This window comes from Equus quagga, chromosome 12 (genome assembly GCF_021613505.1).
Source record: "Equus quagga isolate Etosha38 chromosome 12, UCLA_HA_Equagga_1.0, whole genome shotgun sequence".
Taxonomy (NCBI): domain Eukaryota; kingdom Metazoa; phylum Chordata; class Mammalia; order Perissodactyla; family Equidae; genus Equus; species Equus quagga.
In genome coordinates this window covers 66,266,610-66,293,041 of record NC_060278.1, presented here as the reverse complement: position 1 = coordinate 66,293,041, position 26,432 = coordinate 66,266,610, and the positions used below count along the sequence as shown (strand labels likewise).

The following is a 26,432-nucleotide window of genomic DNA, read 5'->3' as shown; positions in this document are numbered from 1 at the left end:
TGGTGTTTAAAGCCATGAGACTAGATGATTACTCCCATGAGAGTAGAAAGTGGAGAGGTCCGAGTATTGGGCCAAGAGGAATGCCAACATTAAGAGCTTGGGAAGTTGAGGAGTGAAGGCATTCAGCAAGAGTGAAAGAGGAGAACCAGGTGAGTGTAGTGTCCTGGAAGCCAAGTGAAGAGCATGATTCAAGAAGAAAAAGTCATAGTCAGTTAAAGACTGAAAACTGAGTAATGGATTTCACGGTCTCTGGGTCATTGGTGAGCTACATAAGTTTCATTGAAGATGGGGGCAAAAGCTTGATTAAAAAAATTGGTGGCTTTGATATTTTAAGGTTGTCAGTCACCATGTAGCCAACATTCAGCCCCTCCCCTGGCAGAAAGCACACATTTGAAATCTTGATACAAGGTATTATATTGCAGGTGGCAGTACTGACTTGGAAGGGTTAGAAGTGCAGCTGCCAGTAGAATGACAGTTAGTACAGTACCTGCTGGCCCCTGTTTTAGGCCGTAGCGGCAACCATGGCCACCCTAGCTGTCATTTCACTGCCTTGGTACAGAAACTTGGACATGGGAGGAGTGCTTTCTGGGGTAAAGGAGGCCTCTGAATGGCCCAAAGTAAATGGGGAGTTACTTATTTGTATCTTTGCCATATTGGCAGCCTATTTGCTCCAGGGTAAAACCAATGGTCTTTGTTATGACCCTTGCATTCTTTCCTGAAATGATATCAAAAACTATCTGAAAAAAATTGAGGAACAATTAAATTGTATTTAAACTCAGTTTAGAATGCTCTCTATCTAAAGTTCTGATAAGCAGCACTTTGAACATATAGTCCATTGCTGAGTTTAATTATGTACTTATACTTCTGGGGTCTTCCTTTAAAACTTTAATTGTCTGCCGAATCATTCCTGGTAATGTTTAACTCTTACATTTTTGTGTAATTATTTGACAGAATATGTGGATTTTATACTTTTAGGACAGTTTTAGAAGACGACAGAAAGAAAAAAGAAAGAGAATGAAGGTGAGTTTTAATTAATTTCATCAGGTTGGCAATAAGATAAATTGACAATTTGGGAGGTAGTTTATTCCTTATGCAGTAGGAGTTGGTTAGGTACGTAATGTCCACTCAGCACCTTCTTACCTGGAGAAAGAATGCTAGTGTCAATTTTGAAGTCCTTTCTAAGCTCTGGAGTCTGAGGGGAGACACTTGAGAGGCAGGAGGGGGTGGGTGGCACTTAGCTCTTTGAATTTTTTAGAATAATCGGTTATTGTTTTTGTAATAAAAATAGTCAACTCTGTATCCTCTTGAAAGTTACTACACTCTGTATCTTTGTCAGGTTACTCTTCCTGGAACACGACACTGGACCTTTGTTGTTTCTCTGCTAAGAAATCACCAGTGATTCCCTAGTTCGCTCAGTCCAGTTCTGTTTTAGTCTGGGATGCAGGGCATGCTATGATCTGATGGAATTCTAGCCACACCTTTGCCCCTGCTGTCCTCTAAATGTACCAAGTGCCTCCTGTGTTGGAGCGTTGCCTTCGTTTGGTACCTCTAAATGAGTTTCTGACTTCTCAACTCCCCTCCATCTTAGACTTTCCACAAGGCCTCCCTGTTGCTTCTGCTTGTCATCCATGTTGAGCAGCCTTTTCTTTTAACTCCAGTGCTTCTTGCTTGTGATATTTGTTTTCTTACTTAATTGCATAATAGTTATAGTCACTTAACTTCTTAGTTCTTATTTTCTTGTCTTCCTTACTAGTTTTAAATGAATGAAATTTGGGGGGCTGCCTTTTATTATTATATTTTATTAGAATTGAGCAATTTCAGGAATCCGTAAGGGAGAAAAGTAGAGTTATTTATAGTTGCAGGTAGGTTCAAGACCACTTAGATTGGGAAGGGCATGTTTGGTTTCTACCTTACATATTATTATTTTCTTTTAGTCAATATCTGTTTGAAAAATATCTTTTATCAGTCAACCATGACTGTCACCTACTATAGCTATAATCATAGCTTTAATTAATTGGAAACAAAAAGTTTAATTTTATCGAGGTAAAGGATAAATAGAAGTTATAGTTCCTGAGTATAAAACTGGTGACTTATTTTTTTTACCTTAATAGTTATTTTTATTTGCCTAAAATTGTGTCTTGAATATGTTCCTAAATTTTAAGTGAACATAATAGAATAGCCTAATGAGACTTGAATAGTTTCTCTCTGTGTATCAGAAAAGTTATCATATGTACTTTTAAAGTGGAGTTATTAAATATTACAGACTATTGTTTACAGGGTAAGTTGCCATCAAATCAAAGTGTAGACAACCCTGTAGTGTTACCAGAAATCCATTTCATCTTTAAAGAGCTTGCAGTGGGGACTCTCTTCCATTGCCTTCTTTTCTTCCTGTCATCTGACTGTGTTGTGATTTAATTTTAATTTCTACATTCGTTTCCATTTATGTTAGAGAGATCAACCAGCTTTCACCCCGGGTGGAATATTAACCCCTCATGCCTTGGGTTCAAGAAATTCACCAGGTTCTCAAGTAGCCAGTAATCCGAGACAAGCAGCCTATGAAATGCGGATGCAGAATAACTCTGTAAGTGACTTATTTTTATGTAGCATTGAAGAGTGGTGACTATTAGATGCCTCTTGAAGTTATGTGTAAATTTTATCACTTAGCCCGGAGTTGTTGTTTTTTATAGTTTTTCTCAATTTCTTTTGCCTTGAGATATTTTTAACTCTTAAGCCCATCTTTATTAATATGAAAATATCTAAATGATGTGAAAGAAAAGAAAATGCATGTAAATATGGATAGCTAAGTGGCTGAGTGTTTCTCTGCTGCAGGCAGGCCACAGTGCTTCCCGCTTCCTCCGAAGGTACTGGGTGTTGATGGTTCTGGAAGCATGACGGGACATCCAGTGTCTCCGAGCTGGAGTGAGCAAGAGGGTGGTTTTGCTGCCTTATTTCCCCTTTCCTTGCAGGGGTCAGTTATGGACATTTTGCTGAATAGTATTCCTCCAGTTTTTCAAACGCAGGTACTCTTCACTGCCTAAACTCTAACTCTGCAACTCAGGCATGGAATATGTCTGAAGATAGATTTTAAGGTAGCTCTCACTATCCAGATTCTGGTTGTTCCCTGTTTATGAACTCAGAAACGGAATGGATTTTCCTCGAGGTATCCCTCCTTGTTTGAATTTTGTAATCAAGACTGCAGAAGCAAATATCTCAGCCAGCAAGGCTGTACTCTGTTCAGTAGCTTCTTGTTGCAGTGGCAACAGACCCTGGGCTCAGAGCACATGGCAGGGCAGCCGCAGGGGTGGGGGAACAGACCATGAACTGATGTACACAGACAGCAGATAATCAAAGCTATTGCTATTTCAGGCTAGTAGGCATGAGAGAGAGAGAGAGTTGTAGAGGGAGGAAAGATACTATGTAAGGTACAGTATCTTATATAAACTTTTGCTGTGATATATCCAAGGAAATTGTATCAGTTTGGATATTTAAATTTCCTCATTCTAATAGTTATCCTGTCGATGCTCAAATCCCTTATTACAGGACAACCCTATATGTGGAATTTTTGCCGTATCAGGAGACTGAGAATTAATATTCCTATAAATTCACACATAGAAGTTTTAGGACCTTAGATTTGGAATTTGAAAATCGATTTTGCATCTCCTGAGAGAAGTGGGCTGGGTTTCTGTTGTGTTTTTTGTTCTGTTTAATTTTTGTTGTCTTGTCTTATTCCTTACAACATTAACAGAGTGGGATATGGAGGGTCAGTGAAAAGGATTGCAGTGAGACACGTGTGTAGAACAGAAAAAGCTGATGTCCATCATTTAAGATTGTAGTGACTGTAGTCCCCACAAAGTGGAACTGAGAGTGACTAGTATTTGCAAACACCATGTTGATGATAAAGTGCTTTTTTCTTAATTTCACAGAGTTAGGTAGGTTTAATGTTTGCCAGCTATGATTGCTTTGAGAAGGATTCCAATATTCACACTCCACAGGACTAGACTACTATTGATCAATAATGTCTGCCATGGGAATAGGAGTGGGGAGATTGGTGATTAGGTTGCTTATTTGATCCTGTCTTAATCATAATTCCCCTTGACACACTTCTACTGGAATCTTTGCATAGACGGATTTTCATCTAGAATGTTTTGAATTTAAGGAAGTCATGAAGCCAAATGACCAGTTTATTTAAAGGGAGCCTTTAGAGTTATGGATTTTTGCTGTTTTATTTTTTCTGAGCTGTTTGGGCGCGTTGGGCTCCAGTACTTGACTAGTATCTACTGACGGTCATTATTAATGTTTTATTAGATAGCTTCTGTTTCCTCTTAAATATGTTTTTAAATTTTGCATTCTGAAGCGTAGTTTCATTATATTTGTGACCATTATCAGTTTAATAAAATTTGATTGCAAAAACAGCTTTTTAAAAAGAAATTTGAATAAATCGGTATCTGTCTGGTATGTTTAGGAAAGAATACTCCTGAGTACTTTTGTTGGTAGAGATGGAGCAGAAAAGAGAGCAGTGGAGATTTAGCATTAAAGAGCAAACAACTTCTTTCTTTTTTTTTTTTTTTGAAGATATATTATTTTTGTTATCTAAAGATTGTTTATATCTTGTTTGTCAATTTGAGAAAGTTTGCTCTTTACAGCTTCTCTGTACTTAGATGATTGATAGGAATATCACTTTCATAATTTAATCCAAATGGATTAGTGTTGGATTTAAAAAATAATAGGGATGAGTTAACTTCATGAATGGTTAACCACCATGTGCCAGGCAGGCAGCTTTGATCTTTTACATATATTGTTTCATTTAATCCTTGCAGTAATCTGTAAAGAGTTAGAAAGAGCATTATCGTCCCCATTTGAAGTTGAAGCTGACAGAGGTTAAAAAAATTGCCCAAGACCATACACCCAGTAAAGGTTGGACTTGGTGTTTCAAACTCAGATCTGTCTGACTGAAAATACCCATCTCATTTTCCACGTACAGCAGTGGCCTTCTTGGATTGAGTTTTATTATTTTTTTTTTGATAGGATTGGCTATACAGTATTATTAATAAAATTAATGTTATACAGTTTTAAAAGGAAACTGTTATAAGCTCTATGTGAAATACAACTTTGCTTTGTTGTCACTTTTCTTGGCCCATGGTGTGAACTAAGGTTTTAGTTATACTATCATTAAATTATGCTACTGAGTTCTCAATTTAAAAATAATTCAGTTTACTTGCAATATCAAATATACTGTGAATAACAGAAGAAAAACTTTACCATGAAAACATTTTCTGCCACTTATCTTTTTGGTCATTTAACATGAAACTAAAGTTGCAAGAGATTTTAATTTTTTAGTTAAATATTAAAATACTTTAGGTTGCTACTGTGTTCCTTGAGTTAAGTACAAAGGGAAGATAATACTGATTTTAAAGTGGTAACCAGGTCTTTGAAATAATAATAAAACCTGCATTTTTCTAAGATGACTAGTAGACTTTATTTGTACAAGGAGATTTAAAACAGTATATATAAAATAATGGAACAGTTATCTGGTGGAGTCTCAAGCTGTTGCTTTCCAGAATGGTTGTACGAGGTTGTAAACTTACCGTTTAACTTCGTTCTTACCAGCATTGACTATTTTATGTATTATTAATCTGTATATATATAAAAATATTTTTTCCCTTACAATTTTGCTAGTTGGTTGGTGGAAAGTGATTACAAACTTATAACATGAGGGAACCACCAGAGGAAAAAATGTTCAAGTCCTATAATTTAAAAAAAAATCTATAAAATTAAATTTTTCTTATTTCTTCTGAAGCAGTTTTTACCTTAATAATGTTCAAATTCTTTTGAGTTGAAGCATAGGAAGCTTGATACTATATTATTCTTTTTTGGGGAGGTGGACTAGGCCAAGATCAGTCTTTGTACTTTGTACTTTGTACTTTGTACCGTATCTATTTAATAGTTTTTAAAAATGTATTGCCATGAAGCATGGTGGTAATAGCAGTTGGATGTAACTTCTTATGTGAAATGAATAATTAAATCCTTCGTCTGTAATGTCAAAATTTTCTACAGAGTCCTTCAGTATCTCCTAATGCAAGTTTCACTTCTGATGGCTCCCCGTCTCCAATAGGAGGAATTAAGCGAAAAGCAGAAGACAGTGACAGTGAACCTGAGCCAGAGGATAACGTCAGGTGAAGCCATTTTTTGGTAGCACTTTGTTAGCAAATTGCTGAAATAGAGGCGGTCTAATTAATGCTATTTAGCTTAGAGCAGCAGTGCCTTCAGATGCTTGCCTGTGATCTTTTTATCCACAAGTAATTAATGTGGAGGGTTAGAATAGTCAGTAAATTCCAGTGAGATGTGTAAGCTATAGCTGTTAAATCTAAGTATCTAGATTAGTATGCGTGCAGGTTTTCGTCCGCCAAGCCACTTTTCCCTCTGAGACCAGGCACTAGATTGGCTAGACATGAGGTGTTTAGCTCTGACTATGTGATCTGAATGTTACTGTTATGAGATTAAATTTTCAAGCTGCTTAACCCAGAAAGTTCAGTTACATTTGGATACTTAATATAGTTTGTTTTAATCATCTCAATTGAAAAAGTTCTTCCTTAAAATGAAATATGCAAAAGTCATTCACTTAAGAGGTAAATATATTTTTAAAAACCGCGAGTTTGCATATGCACACTTATATTTCATGACAGAAGTTTCCTGTTAGCTGTATACTTAAAATTTATAATAGGAAACTTGGATTCTTTAATTTATCCAGAGGTTTAGGATCATTATATAATAAGATTAACAGCCTCTTGTATAATTAAATCCAGATTTGAACCCTGGGCTCCAAGTGCAAATGGCCAACAATCTCAATAATTGTAACTCATTAAGAATTTTGCAAAATGATATATTTCAAAGTTAAACAATAGTGGTTCACAGCTCATGCTTCTTTTATAGGACATAGATGATGCATTTGTATTTATGATTAGAAACTTCTCAAGTGTCATGTCTGATTCTGTTTTTTTCCCAATGTCCTTTGATGTCAGATTCTGAGATCTGTGGTGACTTGTGATTGAACATTTACCTAATCTGAGTTTTTATCCTCTGCTTCTACAACTCTGGATTTTTCTCTTAGAGTATATTTTTTCTTTTATTATGTAGCCATCATACTCAAGACGAGCTTAATAGTTAACTTGATTTTTTTAGTACTTTATTGTTTGATCTTGGTGCTGAGGGTAATAACGTAGAATTGCTTCTATCAGGAAATACTTGGAGTTGTTAGCATTTATTTCAGTAATAGTTTCTGTAAAATAGTGATAATCAACATTATGAGTAGAAGATATTTCTCCTGATTGATGTTCTGTAAATCTTTTGTGTGGGGGGAAAATTAAAATTGGTATGGTGTGTTCTAAAACATGACTGTGGTTAATTTGTAAGATTTGGCACATGGTGGAAAATAGCCCTTAATGGAGAGTCATCCTGATGTTCTTGATCTGTCTTGTTTTGTTTCTTTTTAGTATACTTTGGTATCTTTGTTTTCCTTCAATAAAATGTTTAGATCTTTCAGCGAATGAGAAATGAGTACTTAAAAAAACATATACTTTGAGTGAAAATATGGTTTTTCACATTGTATTTTCAATGATTAATGAAAATTTAGTGAATTGATTGAGCTCCTTCTAAGTTTTACCAGAACAAACGTGTGTGTGTGTGTGTGTGTGTGTGTGTCCTGCGCTCGAGCCAGCAATAACTCTTTGCTGAATGAGGGAAAAGGCCTGAGGATAGGGAGAGTAGGTATATACGTAATTTCTGCCTGGCTTCTAGGTTATTCTTTTATAAACCTTTTTTTGCCTTTTAAAAATTTACCTGTACAAGTCTTTTCTTAAAAAGTAATTTAATTGACTTTCTTTGTGTAGTTTACATATATTTTAACAAACGGAGGAACTTGAAACTATATAAAATATCTTCAGTATTTGAATCTTAAAATATAGTTTTAGAATTGTTCCAAAATCAAAAAACCTGTAAAACACTATGAAAATCTGAGCAGACAAGTGTTCTGTATCTACTTTAATAAATTATTATTATTTTTTCTAAATTTAGTTTTATATGATCTTACTAGAATCAGTGTTTGTGTTTTTGATGTTTAACTATCTTTAAGTTGATAATAAATCCTGTGAAAGTGGACTTTTTAGAAATAATTAAATGAAGCTGTGTTAGTATTACTGTTTAACTCATTTACATTTCACGTGGATATTAAGTGGAAGTCCATTTGGGTGATAAATTGGTAGACATTTACTGAAAGTGTATTAATTCAACATGACCTGGCTTTGCCTGATTTTCAGGCTCTGGGAAGCTGGTTGGAAGCAGCGGTACTACAAGAACAAATTTGACGTTGATGCAGCTGATGAGAAATTCCGTCGTAAAGTTGTACAGTCTTACGTTGAAGGGCTCTGCTGGGTTCTTCGGTATTATTACCAGGTACGAAAAGAGTATTTTCCTCTAAATCTCCAGTTAATCATTTTAAGAAGATAGTTATTTCTATAATAATGTAATAATGTGTATTATTGAGTTATATTCTGAAATTAAACCCAGACTCGTATTTTTAAGCTTCCTATAAATAAATTCATTACCTTAAATAATATTTGTTTGTAAAGCCTTTGAAGCTCCTTAGGTCTTAATATATAAACAAAGCTAATTTTTCTTGTGCTAAAGAATTTCAGCATTAAATAGTGTGGTTGAGAGTACTTTGTCTTTAAATGATTCAAGTTTAGTGTTTTCTTTAATTGGAATAAAAAATAACAGAGTAACTAATAGGCAGTTGTTAGATGACTGAACAAAGGACAAAGCCTGGAAAAGAACTAGTAAGAATTTGAAAGGAATTTGAATAATACTATTTCCTCCATATAATGTAGTGATGTTACATGAAGTGCATGCATTCTAATTGGAGTAATCTGTATCTGACTTAAAGCTTTTGATAATTGAGATGTCAGATTGGTGAGAGATTAGGTGGACATATAGGGGATTGTTGCACTGATAGTTAATATCTGGTTTCGTGCTTGGAGAGCGAAGCAAGTTAAGTTTGATGTGACCTGGGAATAGGTGAAGTTTGTCAGAAAGTAGAAAGTAATTTAATACACTAAGTACCAACTGTAAAATATTCTCATTTCACGTTTTACTCCTACCGTCAAGATTTTAATTCGCTAGGCACGGAGTCAAAACTCATAGCAGGAAGACTTCTCTTTTCTATGAGTATAACTTGCTATTTTCTTTTTGATGAGTTTACTTAAATATTTTTACAGCAAAGAGAAAGTTGTATGAAAATATAATAGGGAATTATGAAAGGGAAGTTTTGGCTGTTTTGCTCTCAGTCACTGTTCAGGGATGTCCCTTACCACTGTGCGTTCAGTGAGTGTCCGCTGCGGTAGCTCTTCATTGTATTTGATGGTAGCAGCTCTAGAGTTGGAAAGAAATGTCACCAAACACATTTTAAGGATAACAGTCTTCACCAACTTGTGTTTGTGAATGTAAAGTTTGGTATTAACTGTTGATTATTAAAGATGCTTTGCAGTATTTTTAAATCAAAGAGCCACTGCTGTGAAGTAGCAGTTTGGATTTAATCAAAACAGCTTTTAGGACTCATGGAAAATAATGTGTGGACTGTATAGCAGAAGTCTCATGTTTGATCAATAAAATATTATAGGTTAATAGTTTAATTTTTTTTCTTTATTGTGTCCATCATTGACATGGATTTGTTTGTTTTTAATGATTCTAGGGCTGTGCTTCCTGGAAGTGGTACTATCCCTTTCATTATGCACCATTTGCTTCAGACTTTGAAGGTATTGCAGACATGCCTTCTGATTTTGAGAAGGGTACTAAACCGGTAAGCTTGATTATTTACAGCCGTAAAATTCATGGAATTTTGGCTTAGATAAAAATTGTGCGTCTTAAACTTTTTTTCTTTCTTGCAGTTTAAACCACTGGAACAGCTTATGGGAGTTTTTCCAGCTGCAAGTGGTAACTTTCTACCTCCATCATGGCGGAAGCTCATGAGTGATCCTGTGAGTGTCTTCGTGTTTTGAGTGTGTTGATAACTGGATTTTTGTCATACGTTTTACTAACACTAGTCACAGTTGCTTTTGCATTTTATAGTTAAAACAGGGAAATCCAGAAACAAAAGTATTTGGATTCTTCTGTATATTTTTCACTACTTTTCTTTTCCTGCTTTTCTTGGACATCAGTACCCTACCCAGTAAATACAATTGATTTGTGTTTGGGAGAAATTCTTATAACGGGTATTTTGTTCTCAGCGTACCTGTAAGTCGTTAGTTTTATTTGTTCCGGCCACGTGTGGTGGCTACCAGAGCTCAAAGACTGGTTTACCCGAAATCACTGCTGCATGTGTTTTGTGTGCTAGCTAGAAAGAGTGAGACCCAGCTGTGAAGTAGGAGTTATTAGAGTCAATAAACTCTTCACTGTCTTGGGCCCACAGTTGTCAGTTATAAAATTCTTTTATAATAATACCTTTTTCATTGTTTAAAATAAAATTGTTAATTTTGTTTTACTAGACCCAGGATCAGTGCCCTGATATCTTAATAACATTTTTTAAAAGGAATGAAACCTCATTTTCTTCTCAGACCTGATAAGTTGAATGAAAGTTCTATCAAATTCTTTATAACAGATATATGTGACTTTTGTCTTGAATCTTTACTTTTCTCCCTGATACAGGATTCTAGTATAATTGACTTCTACCCCGAAGATTTTGCCATTGATTTAAATGGGAAGAAATATGCCTGGCAAGGTAAAATTTAGGCATTATTCCTTTTTGTTAAAAAAGTGTTCTCCTTTTGGTAAACTGTAAGCAGACATGATTTATTGAATGAAAGAATTTCTGTAGAAGATAAAATTTTGAAGAGTGTAGGTGAAAATTTGATATTTTTTCATCCAACCTGGTATTAGCAATGATTAGGGTAATTTTAATAGTAGCATTCTGATAAACAGTAAATTGGGTTGAAATAGATTAATGATTATGTCTTTATCTCCTTCGTGATTAATTACTGGGACTTGGGGCTTGCTCCTTCCATCAGTAGCTCATTGATGTCTGGTGAGGTTGCTGAGAGAAGTAGAAACATGATAGTGTCCATGTGGAGATTCACTTATACTCCATGGAAACTTGAAAAAGGTATTAGAAATGTAATTTAAATACTTGGCGTTAATTATTACTTAAAGTTTATTTCTTATTTATTTATGTATTTCCTTATTCCTTCTGTTCATGGATTTTCTAAGAATGGCAATATAAAATCAGTACTAAATTTAAGGTACTGTTTGCCACTCGACAGATGTGTGATGATGAGTGAATGTAAAACATAGAGGAGAGGTCTCTTGCACAGTGAACCAACAGTTACTTCACACCAGAGCCCATTTTAGCAAATCATTTTAACCTTTTCTTCCACCATATATTTTTCTAGGATAAAAGCACATTTGGTAAACATATTTTCACTCTTTTCTCTTTATTCCCTGTGGTGCAGATGACCAATAAAGTGACTCAGAATTTTGGAGCGAAGGGGGATAAATAATAATTTATAAATTGAAAGTCATTTTATGAGATTTTAGGGTTTACTTTTGGTTTGTGTAGTAACAGAAGTTTCATAGTACTTTAATGGAATGATAATAAGAATTGCAACCCATTGATTGGGGTTGTGTAAGTGTTGTGATCTGTAGTCTATTTTGTTATATGTGAATGAATTGGGGCCTTAGGTTGTTTTTGAATGTGTTTTGTGGAGGATGTTTTGATTAAAGTAGAAGGAGAAGAGGCATAGGGGAATGGGAGACAGTAAAGTGAAAATATAAATATATAAATAAATATATTTATGTAAGTGTTTGTTACATAAATCCTTGCCTGAATTTGTTAAATAAATAAGTAAATATATAAGCACGCAGATGACTTGCTGACTATATCATTGTAGTATAAATCATCCAGAGGAAAAGTAAGTGCACAACAGTTAGAATTTCTCCACATCCTTGCCAAGGTTTATTATTTTCTGTTTTTTTGATGATAGCCTTCCTAATGGGTATGCAGTGGTGTCTCACTGTGTTTTTGCTTTCCGTTTCCCTAGTGATGTGATGTTGAGCATTTTTTCATGTGCTTATTGGCTTTTTCTAGATCTTCTTTGGAGAAATATCCAAGTCCCTTGTCCATTTTTGAATTGGGTTTTTGTTGTATTGTAAGAATACTTTATATATTCTGGACACTATTCTTGTATCAGATATATGATTTGCATATATTTTCTCCATTCTGTGGGTTGTCTTTTCACTTTGTTGATATTGTCCTTTGATGCACACAAGTTTTAAGTTTTGATGAAGTCCAGTTTTTGTTGGGCTGTTTTGTCATTGTTGCCTGTGCTTTTGGTGTCATATCCAGGAAATAGTTGCCAAATCCAATGTTGTGAAGCTTTCTCCTTGTTTTCTTCTAAGAGTTTTATAGTTTTAGCTACGTTTAGGTCTTTGGTCCCTTTTGAGTTCATTTTTGTTTATGGTGTAAAATAAGGGTCTAATTTCATTCTTTTTTATGTGGATGTCCCTTTTCTGAGCACCGTTTGTTGAAAAGACTGCCCTTACCCCATTGAGTGGTCTTGGCACCCTTGTTGAAAATCGTTTGCCCATGTATGTGAGGGTTCGTTTCTGGACTCTCTGTTCCTTTGGTTGCTATATCTGTTCTTGTGCCAGTCAGTACCAGACTGTTTTAATTACTGTAGCTTTGTAGTAAGTTTTGAGATCAGGAGGTGGGAATCCTCCAACTTTATTTTTCTAAGATTGTTTTGGCTATTTGAGGCCTCTTGAGATTCCAAATGAATTTTGGGATGGGTTTAAACTCAGACCTTTCTTTTAATATTTTTGTATGTTATATAAATGTTTTTATTTATTAGACTCTGTAGCAAGACACCTTTCTTGAGGTAAAATTTAGTACTATTAGGAGATATAGTTATTTCTCCATATGTCTTTAAAACTTATCAGAAGTAATGATAATACTTAAGTTCTTGCCTAAGTTAAGTACATCTTAAAATGATAGAGGATAAAATATATCTGGGTACTTTTCCAACATTTATTGAACACATGTTCTTGTAATGTTGTGTTTTCATAATGTTTGCTTAGTATATATAAAAGGAATATAGCATAGTCATTTCAAATACTATGTATTTTCTACATGAACAGAGAATTTAAGTAATTTGATCAAAGTCCACACAGTGGCAGAACTAAGATCTGAACCCAGAGAGTATGACCACTGTGTTTCCCTAAGTATTACCACTACTTGGGCTGCCTCTGTGTTGTTGAGAGGATTAAATGAGTTAATGCATGTAATGTAGTAAATCAGTGCTCAGAAGAAAACAGCTGTTATTGTCAGTTTTACTATCAAGCTCACGCTCAGGTCCAACCATTGTCACATCTGGGTGTAAGGCATTCCTTCCTACCCTGCCAATAAGGCTGACTTGTTGCTTAATAACCTTATTGCTGTCATTAGCACTGCAAGATGCTTACTGGTTGTAGTTAGCTTCTGGAGTTGATATTGAAGGAAAGTCTTTCTGATAATTTGTTTAGATTCTAAATCTAGAAGGTAGAAAACAAAAGCTAGATAATGTAGTTTTGCATGATATAGGTTTTGTTAAGTGTTTGACTAAATAAAACTTGAACAGCTCCGTAGGTTTTTTTCCATGTTTGGTGTTTACCGGTAATTGAAATAGCCTTATTCAGATGATGGATGTTACTATCTTTGAAATCACTGTTTGGCCTTTCAAAATTCACACTAGAAGCTAGTTTCTTTTTAACTTCGAAAAGTATATTTTCCCCTACTAGGTAATAAAATTGAACATGTTTCCTAACTTTTGAAAATATGGTAGCTAAATAATTTAATGACAACTTTGGAAACCTTTCATTTCTCCTCATTTTAAAGGGATCAATCACAAGTACAGCAGTTTTTGAGTGGCAATAGTTTCAAAAATTGTTTAGCTCCATTCAGCTTTCTCATTGGTATTTATCTTTAAATTTTTATTTAGCCAAAATGCTATTTATACTGTATACAGCAGAACATATATATGCTTCAATAACTTTGCGTATTTTTGTAGTAATAGATAATTCTATTACTATTACCACTGTGCATCTTTGAAAATTATGCGTGTAGGTCCAAATTATGACCTTAATTCCATCACGCTCCAGAGGACAGTTTTCAGCCTAAAAATGAACAGCTGCTATTCTCCACGCCCTCCCCAAAGTTATTTAAACGAGTTTAAAAATTTTTTGTATGTAATTATTAGGTTTTAAAATGTAAACAGAATACTATGCAATTTTAGAACTAGAAGAGACATTTCACATATTCTAGTTGAACAGACCTTCTGAGTATTTTGGTTGAATGGTCTCTTTTTACAAGAAAAGAAACCAAGTCCTAGAAAGATGAAAGGATGGGCTCAAGCCCTTGGGAGATTAACTGACTTGCCCGAAGGCATCCTACTATAAGGTGAGAACACAGACTAGTGTCCAGGCGGCCACTTGTTCATTTAATGTAAATATTTTATCATCACAGTGTTAAGATTCAGCAAACATGGTTTTCTATATGGATGGAAAATATATAGAATTTTTTCTTCTACCACCACGTGGAAAGTTTTTATGTGTGATATTTGGCTAAATAGACTTCAGTTCCAAAATGTTTTCGTATCAGCAGGGATATTCTACTAGAAATGTTTATTTGGATCAGTGATAGTTGGCATTTAGGTGATCCTAATAGCTGGACCACTTGTCATGCCTTTGTTTCCCCAGGTGTTGCTCTCCTGCCGTTCGTGGATGAGCGGAGGCTGCGAGCTGCCCTAGAAGAGGTGTACCCAGACCTCACTCCAGAAGAGAGTAAGAATCCTACTTCCACTTGGTCAACATTGAGTCTGTGTAATAGAGACTTTACATTTCCTTATACAATTAGACCTTTTTTTTCATTTGTCAAATTTCCCATAAAGGGAGGCATAAATCATTGATTTTATTTCTCTATGACAAAAGTTAACTTTGCTTCTTAAAGTTTATTATGCATAAATTGAATAGTACTTAATTAAAATTTTTTAACTTACAAGTGTTTGTTAAATTTATTAAAAAGCAATACTTCAAGAATATCTTCTGACTTTGATTCTTATATAACATGCATACACAAAAGTGTTTTTGCATGTTGGGAGGGTGTTATTAATTTCCCCCATCTCCCTTCTTCCCTTCATACCCCCAAATAACAGTAACTTCACCTGAAAGGTTAGGTTGAAACAAAAGCATTTGCCCTCATATTGCTGACTTGAAATGTTATTTTGCACAAAATGTGACATTTTGCCATTAATATTGACAGTTAAAAGTATCAGGAAATTGCAAAGCTGGTCTCTGTTGGAAAATTTATTTAATGCCGGTATAATAAACCTATTGAAATAATTTCTCTGTCAGCCACCCATAGAATAATCTTTGTTACCAGATGATACGATTTATTTGTGTTTCCTTGCGGAATGTTTGTATGTTTCTTATAGTAAGAAATTAAGTTCTTTGTAAATAAGAAAACTTTGTCCCTTATCTTGCATTACTATATTCAGGTATCTTTTAGTGATAATTTTTTCTGATAGTCATTGATCTTTGAAACTTTATTGTCAAAGCTTCCTTTCTTCCACGGAAACACATCATATATTTAGATCTATCACTTTGAAATTACTTTTTGTAAACTTTATAATGAAATTTTTAAAATTTAGATGCTGCTTATTTTACTCTCATAAAAGTTGCTTTTATAGGTATAATTGTTAGATCTTTGTTCTTTTCTTACTTTCCCCCAGCCAGAAGAAACAGTCTTGGAGGTGACGTCTTATTTGTGGGGAAACATCACCCACTCCACGACTTCATTGTAGAGCTGTACCAGACAGGTTCCACAGAGGTATGGTCTCTTTTGCCATCATCAAGTGTTTTCAGATACTATAATTATTTGATTAGTTAATCAGGAGTGCATTTAAAATTTTTGGTAAAGTAGAAAAAAATTTTACCATATTCATCATTTTTAAGTGTATAAAATTCTATGGCATTAAGTCCATTCAGTGTTATACAACCATCACCACTATCCATTTCCAGAACTTTTTCATCCTCCCAGACAGAAACTGTAGACCCATTAAACAGTATTAAACAATACTTCTCCATTCTTCCCTCCTCCTAGCCTCTAGTAATCTCTCTTCTACTTGGGGTCTCTGTGAATTTTTGTCTTCTTGGTACCTCATATAAGTGGAATGATGCAGTATTCGTCCTCTTGTGTCTGGGTTATTTCACTTAGCACAATGTTTTCAAGGTTCATCCATGTTGTAGCATGTGTCAGAATTTTGTCCCTTTTATGGCTGAATAATACTCCATTTTGTGTGCATACCACGTTTTGTTTATCCATTCGTCTGTTGATGAGAACTTGGGTTGTTTCCACTTTCTGGCTATTAAGAATTATGTTACTATGAACATCAGTGTACAAGTATATGTTTGAGTCCCTGCTTTCCATTCTTTTGGGTATAAAATCAGAAATGCGTTTTTCCACAGCCAGTGGGTGTACCCCCTGAACTATGTCATGGGATTCAAGGAAAGTTTTCTTTGGATGAAGAAGCCATTCTTCCAGATCAGTAAGCATTCATTTGTGTATAATTGGGTCGACTGGGAGGAAGTTTGGTTAGCATTTTTTTCCTTGTTGCCTGAATGTTTTATTTTCTAGTAATAGTGAGAAAACAAAATAACAACAACAGAAAACCTGATGGACTGAAAAAGACTTGGTGTCAAAGCCCACCTCTTTAATATAGTAGCTCTGTCAGAGCTGTGACATATCTGACAGAGCCCTAGGGAGATCCACAAGGTCAAAACTATTTTCATAATAATACCAAGATGTTAACGATGTTATTTACTTTTGTTGCTCTCTTTATTTCTTGAGTGTACAGTGGAGTTTTCCAGAGGCTAAATGTAAGGTGATATCTCAAGAGACTGAATCAGAAACAGATAAGAGAATCCATCTGTTAAGATAGACATTAAGCCAGATATTAAAGAAATTTTCTAAAATTGAAACAATAGCACTTCTCATTTATTTCTTTTGCTTTGTAAAATAGTTTTTCATAAAAAATGTTATGTTGACATGTAATCTATTAAGTTATTTTTAAATTAGTATTTTTTAAAAGTATTTTTAAAATTTCTTGTTTTTTTGTTTTTTTTTTTAAGTTTTTATTTTTTTTTTCTTCCTTTCTCTCCCCAAAGCCCCCTGGTACATAGTTGTATATTCTTCGTTGTGGGTCCTTCTAGTTGTGGCATGTGGGACGCTGCCTCAGCGTGGTTTGGTGAGCAGTGCCATGTCCGCGCCCAGGATTCGAACCAATGAACCACTGGGCCGCCTGCAGCGGAGCGCGTGAACTTAACCACTCGGCCATGGGGCCAGCCCCTAAAATTTCTTAATTTTTAATTAAAATTAACCTTAATTTTTAACAGGTAAATATTGATTGACCTAACTAATGTAAACAAAAGCTCTTTGAGGTCCTCAATTTTTAAGAGTGTTAAGGGTGTCTGAGATCAGTTTGAGAACTGCTGCTCAAGGGTATATATCCAGGAATAGAATTGCTAATCAAAGAGTACGTGTATCTTCATCTTTTCTGGATAATATCGGGTGGTTTTCCAAAGTGATTACACTATTTTATAATTTCATTGGCAGTTTGTGAGAGATCTTGTTGCTCTATGTTCTTGCAAACCCTTGAAATTGTCATGACCTTAATTTTTCTCAGTCTAGTGGATACTTATTGGCACCTTGTGGTTTACAGTTGCATTTCTCTGATTCCTAATCAAATTGAATGCTATATGCTATATTTATTAACCATTTTGTTTTCTTCATTTACAAAGTGCCTGTTCTATTTTCGTATTTGGTGATCTGTTCACTCAACCCCCCCGTTTTGGTTTGTTGGTATTCTTTACAAATTCTGATAGAAGCCTTTGCCCGTAATAGTTTTCTGTTGATGAGCTTACAAACCAGGAAGACAGGGTCCTTTTTTAAAGATATAAATGGTTGTATTTTGTTGGTGCATTTTAATGATTTCTCTTTCTTAAAGCAACATCTTACTTCCACTTACCAAAAAGGTTGCAATTTACAAATAAATAATTCTTCTTTTCTTTCTCTTTAGAATAGTGTGTTCTCCTGTTCCCATGTTACGGGATCTGGCACAGAACGCTGCAATCAGGTAAGTTTTCCAAAATTCATGGCATTTACCCAAAACACAGCTCTGAACTTGCAAATAAGTTTAAGAAGACTTCTGATTCTCAAGGAAATGGCAGCTACTGTTCCACCAGTGCTTTGAGATTGGAGAGTCCCTGTATTGCAGACCTCAGAGCAGAGCCTCTTGACTTTAAATTATGTATATTGTTAAGGTTACGGATTTAACAAGCTTGCTTCTCAGCTTTCTGGTTTCCCCTGACAACCTCTAATTCTTCCCGGATTAGGAAAGTGGGAGGTAAAAAGTAGGCGTTTCTAGGGATAGTTTGCTATATGGGAGCAAACAGAGCTCTATACCTCAGAGGCCCACACAGCTTTTCTGTATTTGTAACAGATTGTTTTAATTATATTTACAGTTGTGGTGCTGCAGAGTTTGAAAACTATTATATACTTTATTTTGGTTGAGATAGAATAAATTTGTGGAAATTTTTATCAACAATTATTATAAACTTAAAGGGCTAATTTCTGCTGTCTGGATAACTTAAGAGTTCATTTCTTCAATGTTAACAGCATTTTCTAGTGAGCAAAAATGCAAAATATAATATGACTTTAGAATAAAAATCAACAGACTTACCTACTCATTTGAGTAATTGTTGTATATGATTACTAATCTTGACGGCATTGTCATTTTCTTTAGTCTTTAGGCAAGACTAAGGCAAACACATGCTAGTAATTCAAGGATTTGTGACAGCCTGCTTGGGAAGCTATTCCTGAGCCCTCCTTTCCCACTCATCTCTTTCACTCTCAGGAAATAGTTTGGTTTTACTTAGGTTTCTCTTTGTGAAGTATAGGCATATTTATTTTCCTATCTTTAATGGATTTAGAGAGCAACTGCCATTCTAGAAAGGCTTTTATTTCAAGAAAAGTATCGTAAATTTGGAAAATCTTTCTAGATGAGTTGCTTTTGTTTACACACAATTTTTGTTTATTTTTAAGCATAATTTGTCCTGACTCCTTGTCTTTGGGCTCTTTTGTTAAGGGAGGAGTTCAGAAGTAGTTGTAAGCTGCGCTCCTACACCCATCACAAACCGTCTGGCTCTCACAGGTCCAGTGTGGACACTGCGTATTAACCCTTGGGTTCTGTGGCTTGCAGTGGTACTTTGGGCCACTTAATCCCGCCGATTCCCTCTTTGGATTATCACATGTTTGCTTTTGCCTCTCAATTTTTCTGCATGTTTTCAAGGGCCTTCCTGCCCAGCCCTCTGGAAATAGTTAGTTCTGCTTAACTTTCTAATTAGTGTAGAGAGACTTGCTCAAGGGAAAAGTTACAAAATTGACAAATCCTGGAGTTTTTGTTTGTATGATGTTGTTCTTGTTGGTTTTTTTTTGAGCCTTTAAGGGGCCTTTGGGTAGAATTTGACATCCACTGTGTTCACAAGATTATTAAATTTATAAAACAAGTCCCAGATGTAGGTACATATTTAGGTATATGTTGAAAATAATTTCATAATAAAATTACTATGAATTAATTTCCTAGAGATTTGTGAAAGACCACAGTTAACTTTTACTTTATGAGGGGTTTTCAGTGTTTTCTCTGAGGGGTAATGTTGAGGCCGAGATCCAGTCTACTGCAGGTTTTGTGTGTTTATTTGTTTCAGGACTTGTACATTCCAGTGTTGTGTTTGCCTTATAAACGAAAATTTGAGAATGCAGCCTCCAGTGCCAATTGCCAGTTATTTCTCTCTATTTTGACTCCTGGCATTGTTTTCCCTCCTCTTTTTGCATCTGGTGTTCCGTTCCATATTTGAGAAGTTTCCTCAAGTTAAGTTTAGGTGGGTTCCTCCCATGACATTAGGTCTTATCTGTAGAGGTGAGAAAGTATATTGTAGAGGTTACTGAAGTGTCTTAAGTTCATAGAGGGACCCTTAGAGAATACTGTGACCTAGGAGATCTTTTTTTTTCTAATTCTGGTTCCATAAATCATTCAACATATTAGTAGCTCAACTTTGAATTAGAACTGAGCTGTCTCCCTTAATTTTCCTCATCCTGCACTTCACCATTGTGATTTGCTTAGACACAATATTTTTAGAATAATTTTTTGTTAACTTTAAATATATAAAACCTGCATATGATTTTAATATTACAGAAAAGTTATCTTCCTAGTGCAGGAAGCACAATTTTCTGTTCATCTGGAGTAGAACACACGCGCGCGCACACACGCACACACCCCTTTGTTCTGCCTCAGACTCAGTATTCCAGACTGACTTCTTTGTCCTATGCCCTCACCAGTTCTCCTTGCCAACCTGTCCTTTCTGTCCCTGGGGCTCCGCTTTCCCCCATTGCCCAGACTTAGGAGTCCATTATATGCTTTGGCCTCTCACTCTACATTACTCCCTTTATCTACACCACTGTTGTGGAATGTTTTTTTCTTTCCAATTATTTTTCATATCTGGCTCTTCCCAGTGAGGCTGTTTTGTAGTTTCTTCTCCTGAATTACTATAGTGATCTCCCAGCTGATTTATTTGATTTCACCTTCCCACTGAATCTATTGGTTTATCTTTCTTAAACACTACCGCCCCTCAGAAATCTTTGGATGCTTTGTAGTGCTGGTGGAATTACACTCCTTTGCTGTTTCAAGGAAGGCCTTTCATAATTTGGTAGAGCCATAGCTTTGAATGCCCACAGTTCCTCAAGCACACTTCCTCCTTGCTACCCAGGCTGGTCCCTTGAGTATCTCAGTGACCTCTGCGCCTTCCTCCCATTGTTTGGAATTTTCTTCCCTTTGTAGCCTGCCCTTCCTTGCTTTTCTTTTCTTCTAAAAGGTAATCTATCATCTTTGTGTTTGTTATTTTCATCAATAGCATTGTTTTGTGTTTTTTTTTTTTTCTCATAGCACCTAGCATAGTTTTAAACCATGCAAAACCTCAGTTGTTCATAGTATTGGGATCAGGGTTTGCCAAAGTCTTCTAAGAGTCCAAATTTGTTTCTTCAGAGGAGTCTTTCTCAAACTTTCTGTATTCACCTTTGGATGAATCAGGCAAAGGATAGAATGTTTTATCTCTTCAAGGAGATTTTTTGAAACGTGAATATGTATGAAGATAAACTTTTTAATGTAACCATTACTACAGTGTTTGTAAGGCTTATGGTTGGCAAGCAGATAACTCAGAATCAGAAGCGTGGAGGAAGTGGAGTACATGCAATCAGTAACAGACTTGCTGGTTGAAAACACTTGGGAGGGTTTAACTTTCACTGCCTGTAACACTTCACAGGATGCTGAACTGGCTAACCTCTTCTGATAGAATGTCAGAAAAGATATCTTAAGTCCTATAAACTCTTTAAGTGTTTTAAAATGTCAAGTATATGAATTGTGAAATTTTCCCTACAAGAACAGTTTGCATTGGTATGCTGATTGAGCATTAATTGTGGAATATATCTGGGAAAGGTAGAGTAAAAATGAAACTTGGTATTTGGAGTTTTCTTCTTTCTTTATGAAGTGTGCTAGCACTCTCAAACAATAATAGTACTTAAAATAGCATTTCTAAGGATTGTTCTTAAAGTGAATTGAATCAGAAAAAGGTGTCATACGTTTCTATTGAGACTTTGCTACAGTATTTTCTTACTAACAGTGTTTAAAGGGCCACTTGTGCTACAAATAAAAGCTCTGTTCAGTTTCTTTATTTTCAACCATGCTTAGGTTTTAAATTTTTATTTATTTTGTCCTTGGTGTGTTTATGAAGACAATTAGGTGATTAAAATAATAGAGAGGTCACCTACCAAGGAAGGGATCCATTCTGCTGCTCCTGGGTCAGAGCTGGTTTGCTGGGTAGAAGCCTATGCTGGGTGAGTCAGCGCTGTTCCACCTGGAAGAAGTAGTTCAAAATAATTCTCCTATTTGCAGAATTAGATAAAACTATAAGTCTAAACACAGTTCTCTTACCTCAGCTGGGCAGTCTGGTAAGTCCATAGGTGGTTCTAACTCATTTCCTCCCTGAAGGTGCTTCTGTCTTATCGCAGTGCTACTGCCTTTCCTCCCTGAAATACTCTCCACAATTAATCCCTTTTGTTTCTGGTGGTGGAAATTTGTCAAAGAGCAATCTGTATTTTTCCCCCTGTATTGTTTCCATTGTATTTATTAATGTATTTTATTATAATAAAATTATTTCCATTATCTTTAATTCTCTACCTATAAGAATTTGAATTACATAAACCTGAAAGAACTTCCAAAGTTTGGATCCAAATAAAAAGTTACCCTTTGGGTCTTTGCCTAATGGGTTCCTGCCTGATGTATTTCAGTTTTAGTGGGACTAAGTCGCGGCTGATGTTACCACACTGGAGAAGTACAGTTGAGTTGTGCATTAGCTTCTTTGTTCTTCAATTTCTAAAAACGTAATAGTTCTTAGTATATATTTTGGGAACAAATTAAAATATGAAAAGTCTCTCAACTGGTGAAAGGTTAACTCATTTTAGGAGAGGGTGAGTCTTCAAATTGTTCTCAAAAGATCCAAGGGACAACATTGCTTTAATCTTTGAGATCATCATGTCCCTTGTCCCTTCAACAGGGACTCCAGACTTGTTTTTAGAAACTCCTTTTCTGTCTCCTAATGGCTTGTACCGTGTTAGGTATATAGATAACTTTGTTGTCTGCGGTTCTGAAAGGAAGTAGGGGAGATCTTTGAGGTTGTCTTCCTGTTAGCTTGGAAATTTTTCCCTTTCAGAGCATGAGCATGAATAATGGAATTTTTAGGACAATTTTATTGAGAAATAATTGAATATAATAAACTTCACATATTTGGTAAATAAATTGATTTGTTTTCCCAAACATTAGTTTCAGCTGTCTTGTTAAATCTCTTGTTGAAACCATTGTCCTTTAGGAGAGATTATCCCTGTGACCCTGGGATTCTCTCATCTCCCTGGAAGCTTGTTACCTTGGCTGTTCATTTTCTTCGTTTCAGCTCTTTCTGTGCATGACTTGCAGATCTTCCTGTCAGAGCCCTTGCCTGAATATGATCTTCTTTCCATTTCTAGCCCTGCCATTACTTCTGCTTGCCCGACATGCCCACCTCAGGCACATGTTGAAGGCCCTTGCCTAGACCGTATTGGGGACCACCTTTTGGTTCTCTCCCCTTCTCTCTTACACACTGCTGCTGGGTGGTTCTTTTTGAATTGCGTCTTTGATTGCTTTTACTCCCTTACTCCCAACCCCCACCTTGAAGTGGCTTTACGTTGTGGTCAGAACAAACCGTTGTGGTCAGAACAAACCGTTGATGACAGTAACCCAGTTGTAGCAGCCTGTCTTACTACCCACTTCTGTTCACAAACTTTTTCACTCTAATCACCCCTTCTCAACTGGAGTCTCAGCTGAGAATTAAGCCTTGAGAACTTAAAGCATTTGTTGCAGCTAATGATCAGTTGTGTTCTCTGCCTTTAGAATGGTACTAGTTATGTATCTTCTTTGGGAGAATTGAGAATGCAGTCACTCAGGTCTATAGGGCTTGCTTCTCTCCACATTGAGAAGGCTGTTCCAGTTAAACTGAGCTACTGCTTGGTCCTGGGACCCTTTTCCTTGTCTTTGTTCCATTTATTTTCTCTTCCATCCTGTAACCGGTCCTGTCCCATCTTAAACCAAAGCCTCTTGGATGATGTTTTCCTTGGTCCCAGGTGAAAGAACCCCACATGCACGTGCTTTTATCCCGCCTTCTCAAAGACGTGTATGGAGGGCACGTGCTCACACCTGCTTTGACTTAACGTCTTTTCTGTTCCGCCTGTTGCTTTTTCCACTTTCTTCTTTATAAAACTGTTATTAAACATTTCCATTTTCCCTTATTAGACAGGGAGGCAGGCTTGATACCTGCTTGGTGTTTGTACCCCGACACCCACTGTGAGACCCTCTCTGCAGTTGGCACCCTAGGAATTTGGTAAACTGCCGCAGAGCCCTGCTGACGCGAAGATAACTGCTTTGAGACACTTTAGTTGCAAGTCTTACTTTATTAGCAATTTTCTCTCTTTCCTTTGTATTTACAAAGCCCTAATGAACCCAAATACTTAACTACTATTTTCTCTGTCACCCTCTTAAACCTTTATCACTGCCTGTCTGCCTTGCCCTGCCCTAAGCTACCTTGCCCAATACAGAAGATTTGAGATAAAGACAGTTGCCAATGATGAGTGAGTTGTAAGAGGAACAGATTGAGTAAATGAATGTTCAGCTATTCTTGAACTCATAGCATTTTTGTTATAAACGAAGCTATTTTTTTGTAGTTAAAATATACTGTTAAATCCTACCACAACAAAAATTTCTCTATAACACATGGGCCCTAATCATTTAAAGTAGCAGTATTTGAAGAGAAAAAAAGTCTAAAATGTCAACCAGTTTAATAAAACCTTTTTCAACTGGTTGCAACTATAATCTGTAATTTTGGAAAATATAAAAAGCACAAAAAAGGAAAGGAGATGATTATACTGATAACCTTTTGATGAATATATGTCTAGTCTGTTGTATATGTATTTTTCCCATGTCATTAAGCATTCTATTACTAAATTTTTAAAAATATCAACTGAGGATTTCATTTTAGTAGTTTCTCTAACTGGTCCACTATTACTCATACACTTAGGTTTTACAGTTTTTCAGTGTTATGAATACTGATGTGAGCATCCTAAAGTATAAATCTGGTGCATATCCAGAGTCCTGGAAGAGGCATTGCTGTGTCAGAAGGAAGACTTAGGTACTTACCAGCCTTTGGGACACAACCCCTTTCCCCCATCCCCCCACCAGAAAGGAAGTTTGATCCAACTTATATTCAAAGTCTGAGTGTCCAGCCTTTGTGTAGTTGTCAAACTGTGACTGTTTCATTACAAAAGAAAAACACATTAGTAGAGTAGGATACAGGGTTCCAACTGGAAAGTTTAGTGTTTTTGCCCCACAGATTATTTGTGTTCATTTTTGATTTTGCATATGTTTCTAATGGTGTTTGCTTCTTTTTTTTATTGCAACAAGAGCTAATCTTCCCTAAACTGCTAGAGGGAAAGTCTCTGCCACGGACTAAACAAAATGAAGGGTGTTTTAAAATTTTTTGTTGTTGTAAACCTCTGACCTGTCTCCAATATCATATTGGGATTTCTTGAGAGTTAGGGCAATGTCTCTTATTTTTCTGTGATCAACCACAGTTAGCTAGAACATGGCTTTCCCCAGAGAGAAATTACACGAGGGCTAAGTACTAGCAATTCATGGCAGTTTGATAAAGAAGATATTTAGCCATTTAGCAAAACTCATTGACTAAAATAATTTTGGAGAAGACTTTTGAATTTTATTTATTCTGTTTAAACATGAAAAATACCTCAGTTTACATGATAGTTAATCTAAGGTAATATAATAAAATCATTGAATTGTGTACTATTCTCTTCTAGTGTTAATTTTAAAGACCCACAGTTTGCGGAAGATTACATTTTTAAAGCTGTAATGCTTCCAGGAGCAAGGTAACAACAGTGCAATTATAAAATATAAACTATCTAGTTTGGTTTTGTATGCATGATGTTTATCTCTATAACTAAGTATTGTATTTTCGAATCAGAAAACCAGCACCAGTGTTGAAACCTAGTGACTGGGAAAAATCCAGCAACGGACGGCAGTGGAAGCCCCAGCTTGGCTTTAATCGGGACAGGCGGCCTGTCCACCTGGATCAGGCGGCGTTCAGGACTTTGGGGTGAGTGGTAGGTTTCTATTCTTTGTCTATTTTGCTTTTGCCGAATCATCCACAAAGCATTAAGTCAGTATTTATGCCACAAATATTTGAGACCATTAAATACAACCATTTTGCAGATATTTTAATGACTTTGATACTTTTCTGCTTTTATTTTTTTAAATTCACTTCTATTTCTTTGATTTATGTATTGCTTTATGTGTTGCTTGACAGTTCCGTTGTGTTCTCTTAAAAGGTTTTACTATCTTTCTGACAGTTATTTCAAAAGAATAAAACATTCTCTTTACCCTGCAGAAAGTTTTCCCCAAATTAATGTATGACAGAATGTGTTTAAATTGTTAACCAATACATTGGTACACAAAGCCACCAGTCTTGTAGGTTTTTGCTTAACTAGTACTCAGTGATGTCTCATTGTTGCTTGAATTTGCATTTCTTTGCCTTATTAGTGAGATTGAGTCTCTCTTTATTTTCATTGAGGTCACACTGTTTTATAACATTGTGTAAATTTCAGATGTACATCATTATATTTCAGCTTCCATGTAGACTGCATTGTGTTC

At 35.7% G+C, this 26,432-nt stretch overlaps 1 protein-coding gene across 2 annotated transcripts in view; it reads left to right on the top strand.

The window, feature by feature from the left end:
- Window positions 1-26,432, top strand: part of XRN2 (5'-3' exoribonuclease 2) — a 71,841-nt gene that overhangs the window by 26,704 nt on the left and 18,705 nt on the right. Inside the window, exons 14-26 of one of the 2 annotated variants that reach the window (XM_046678836.1) lie at window positions 976-1,020; window positions 2,450-2,581; window positions 6,055-6,173; window positions 8,313-8,448; window positions 9,743-9,850; window positions 9,939-10,028; window positions 10,696-10,768; window positions 14,776-14,859; window positions 15,807-15,904; window positions 16,543-16,622; window positions 18,153-18,209; window positions 25,583-25,651; window positions 25,747-25,878. In XM_046678836.1, the coding sequence (XP_046534792.1) occupies window positions 976-1,020; window positions 2,450-2,581; window positions 6,055-6,173; window positions 8,313-8,448; window positions 9,743-9,850; window positions 9,939-10,028; window positions 10,696-10,768; window positions 14,776-14,859; window positions 15,807-15,904; window positions 16,543-16,622; window positions 18,153-18,209; window positions 25,583-25,651; window positions 25,747-25,878 (1,223 nt within the window). Of the gene's footprint in view, window positions 1-975; window positions 1,021-2,449; window positions 2,582-6,054; window positions 6,174-8,312; window positions 8,449-9,742; window positions 9,851-9,938; window positions 10,029-10,695; window positions 10,769-14,775; window positions 14,860-15,806; window positions 15,905-16,542; window positions 16,623-18,152; window positions 18,210-25,582; window positions 25,652-25,746; window positions 25,886-26,432 lie in introns of both variants that reach the window. The other variant, XM_046678837.1, reaches the window with a different exon arrangement.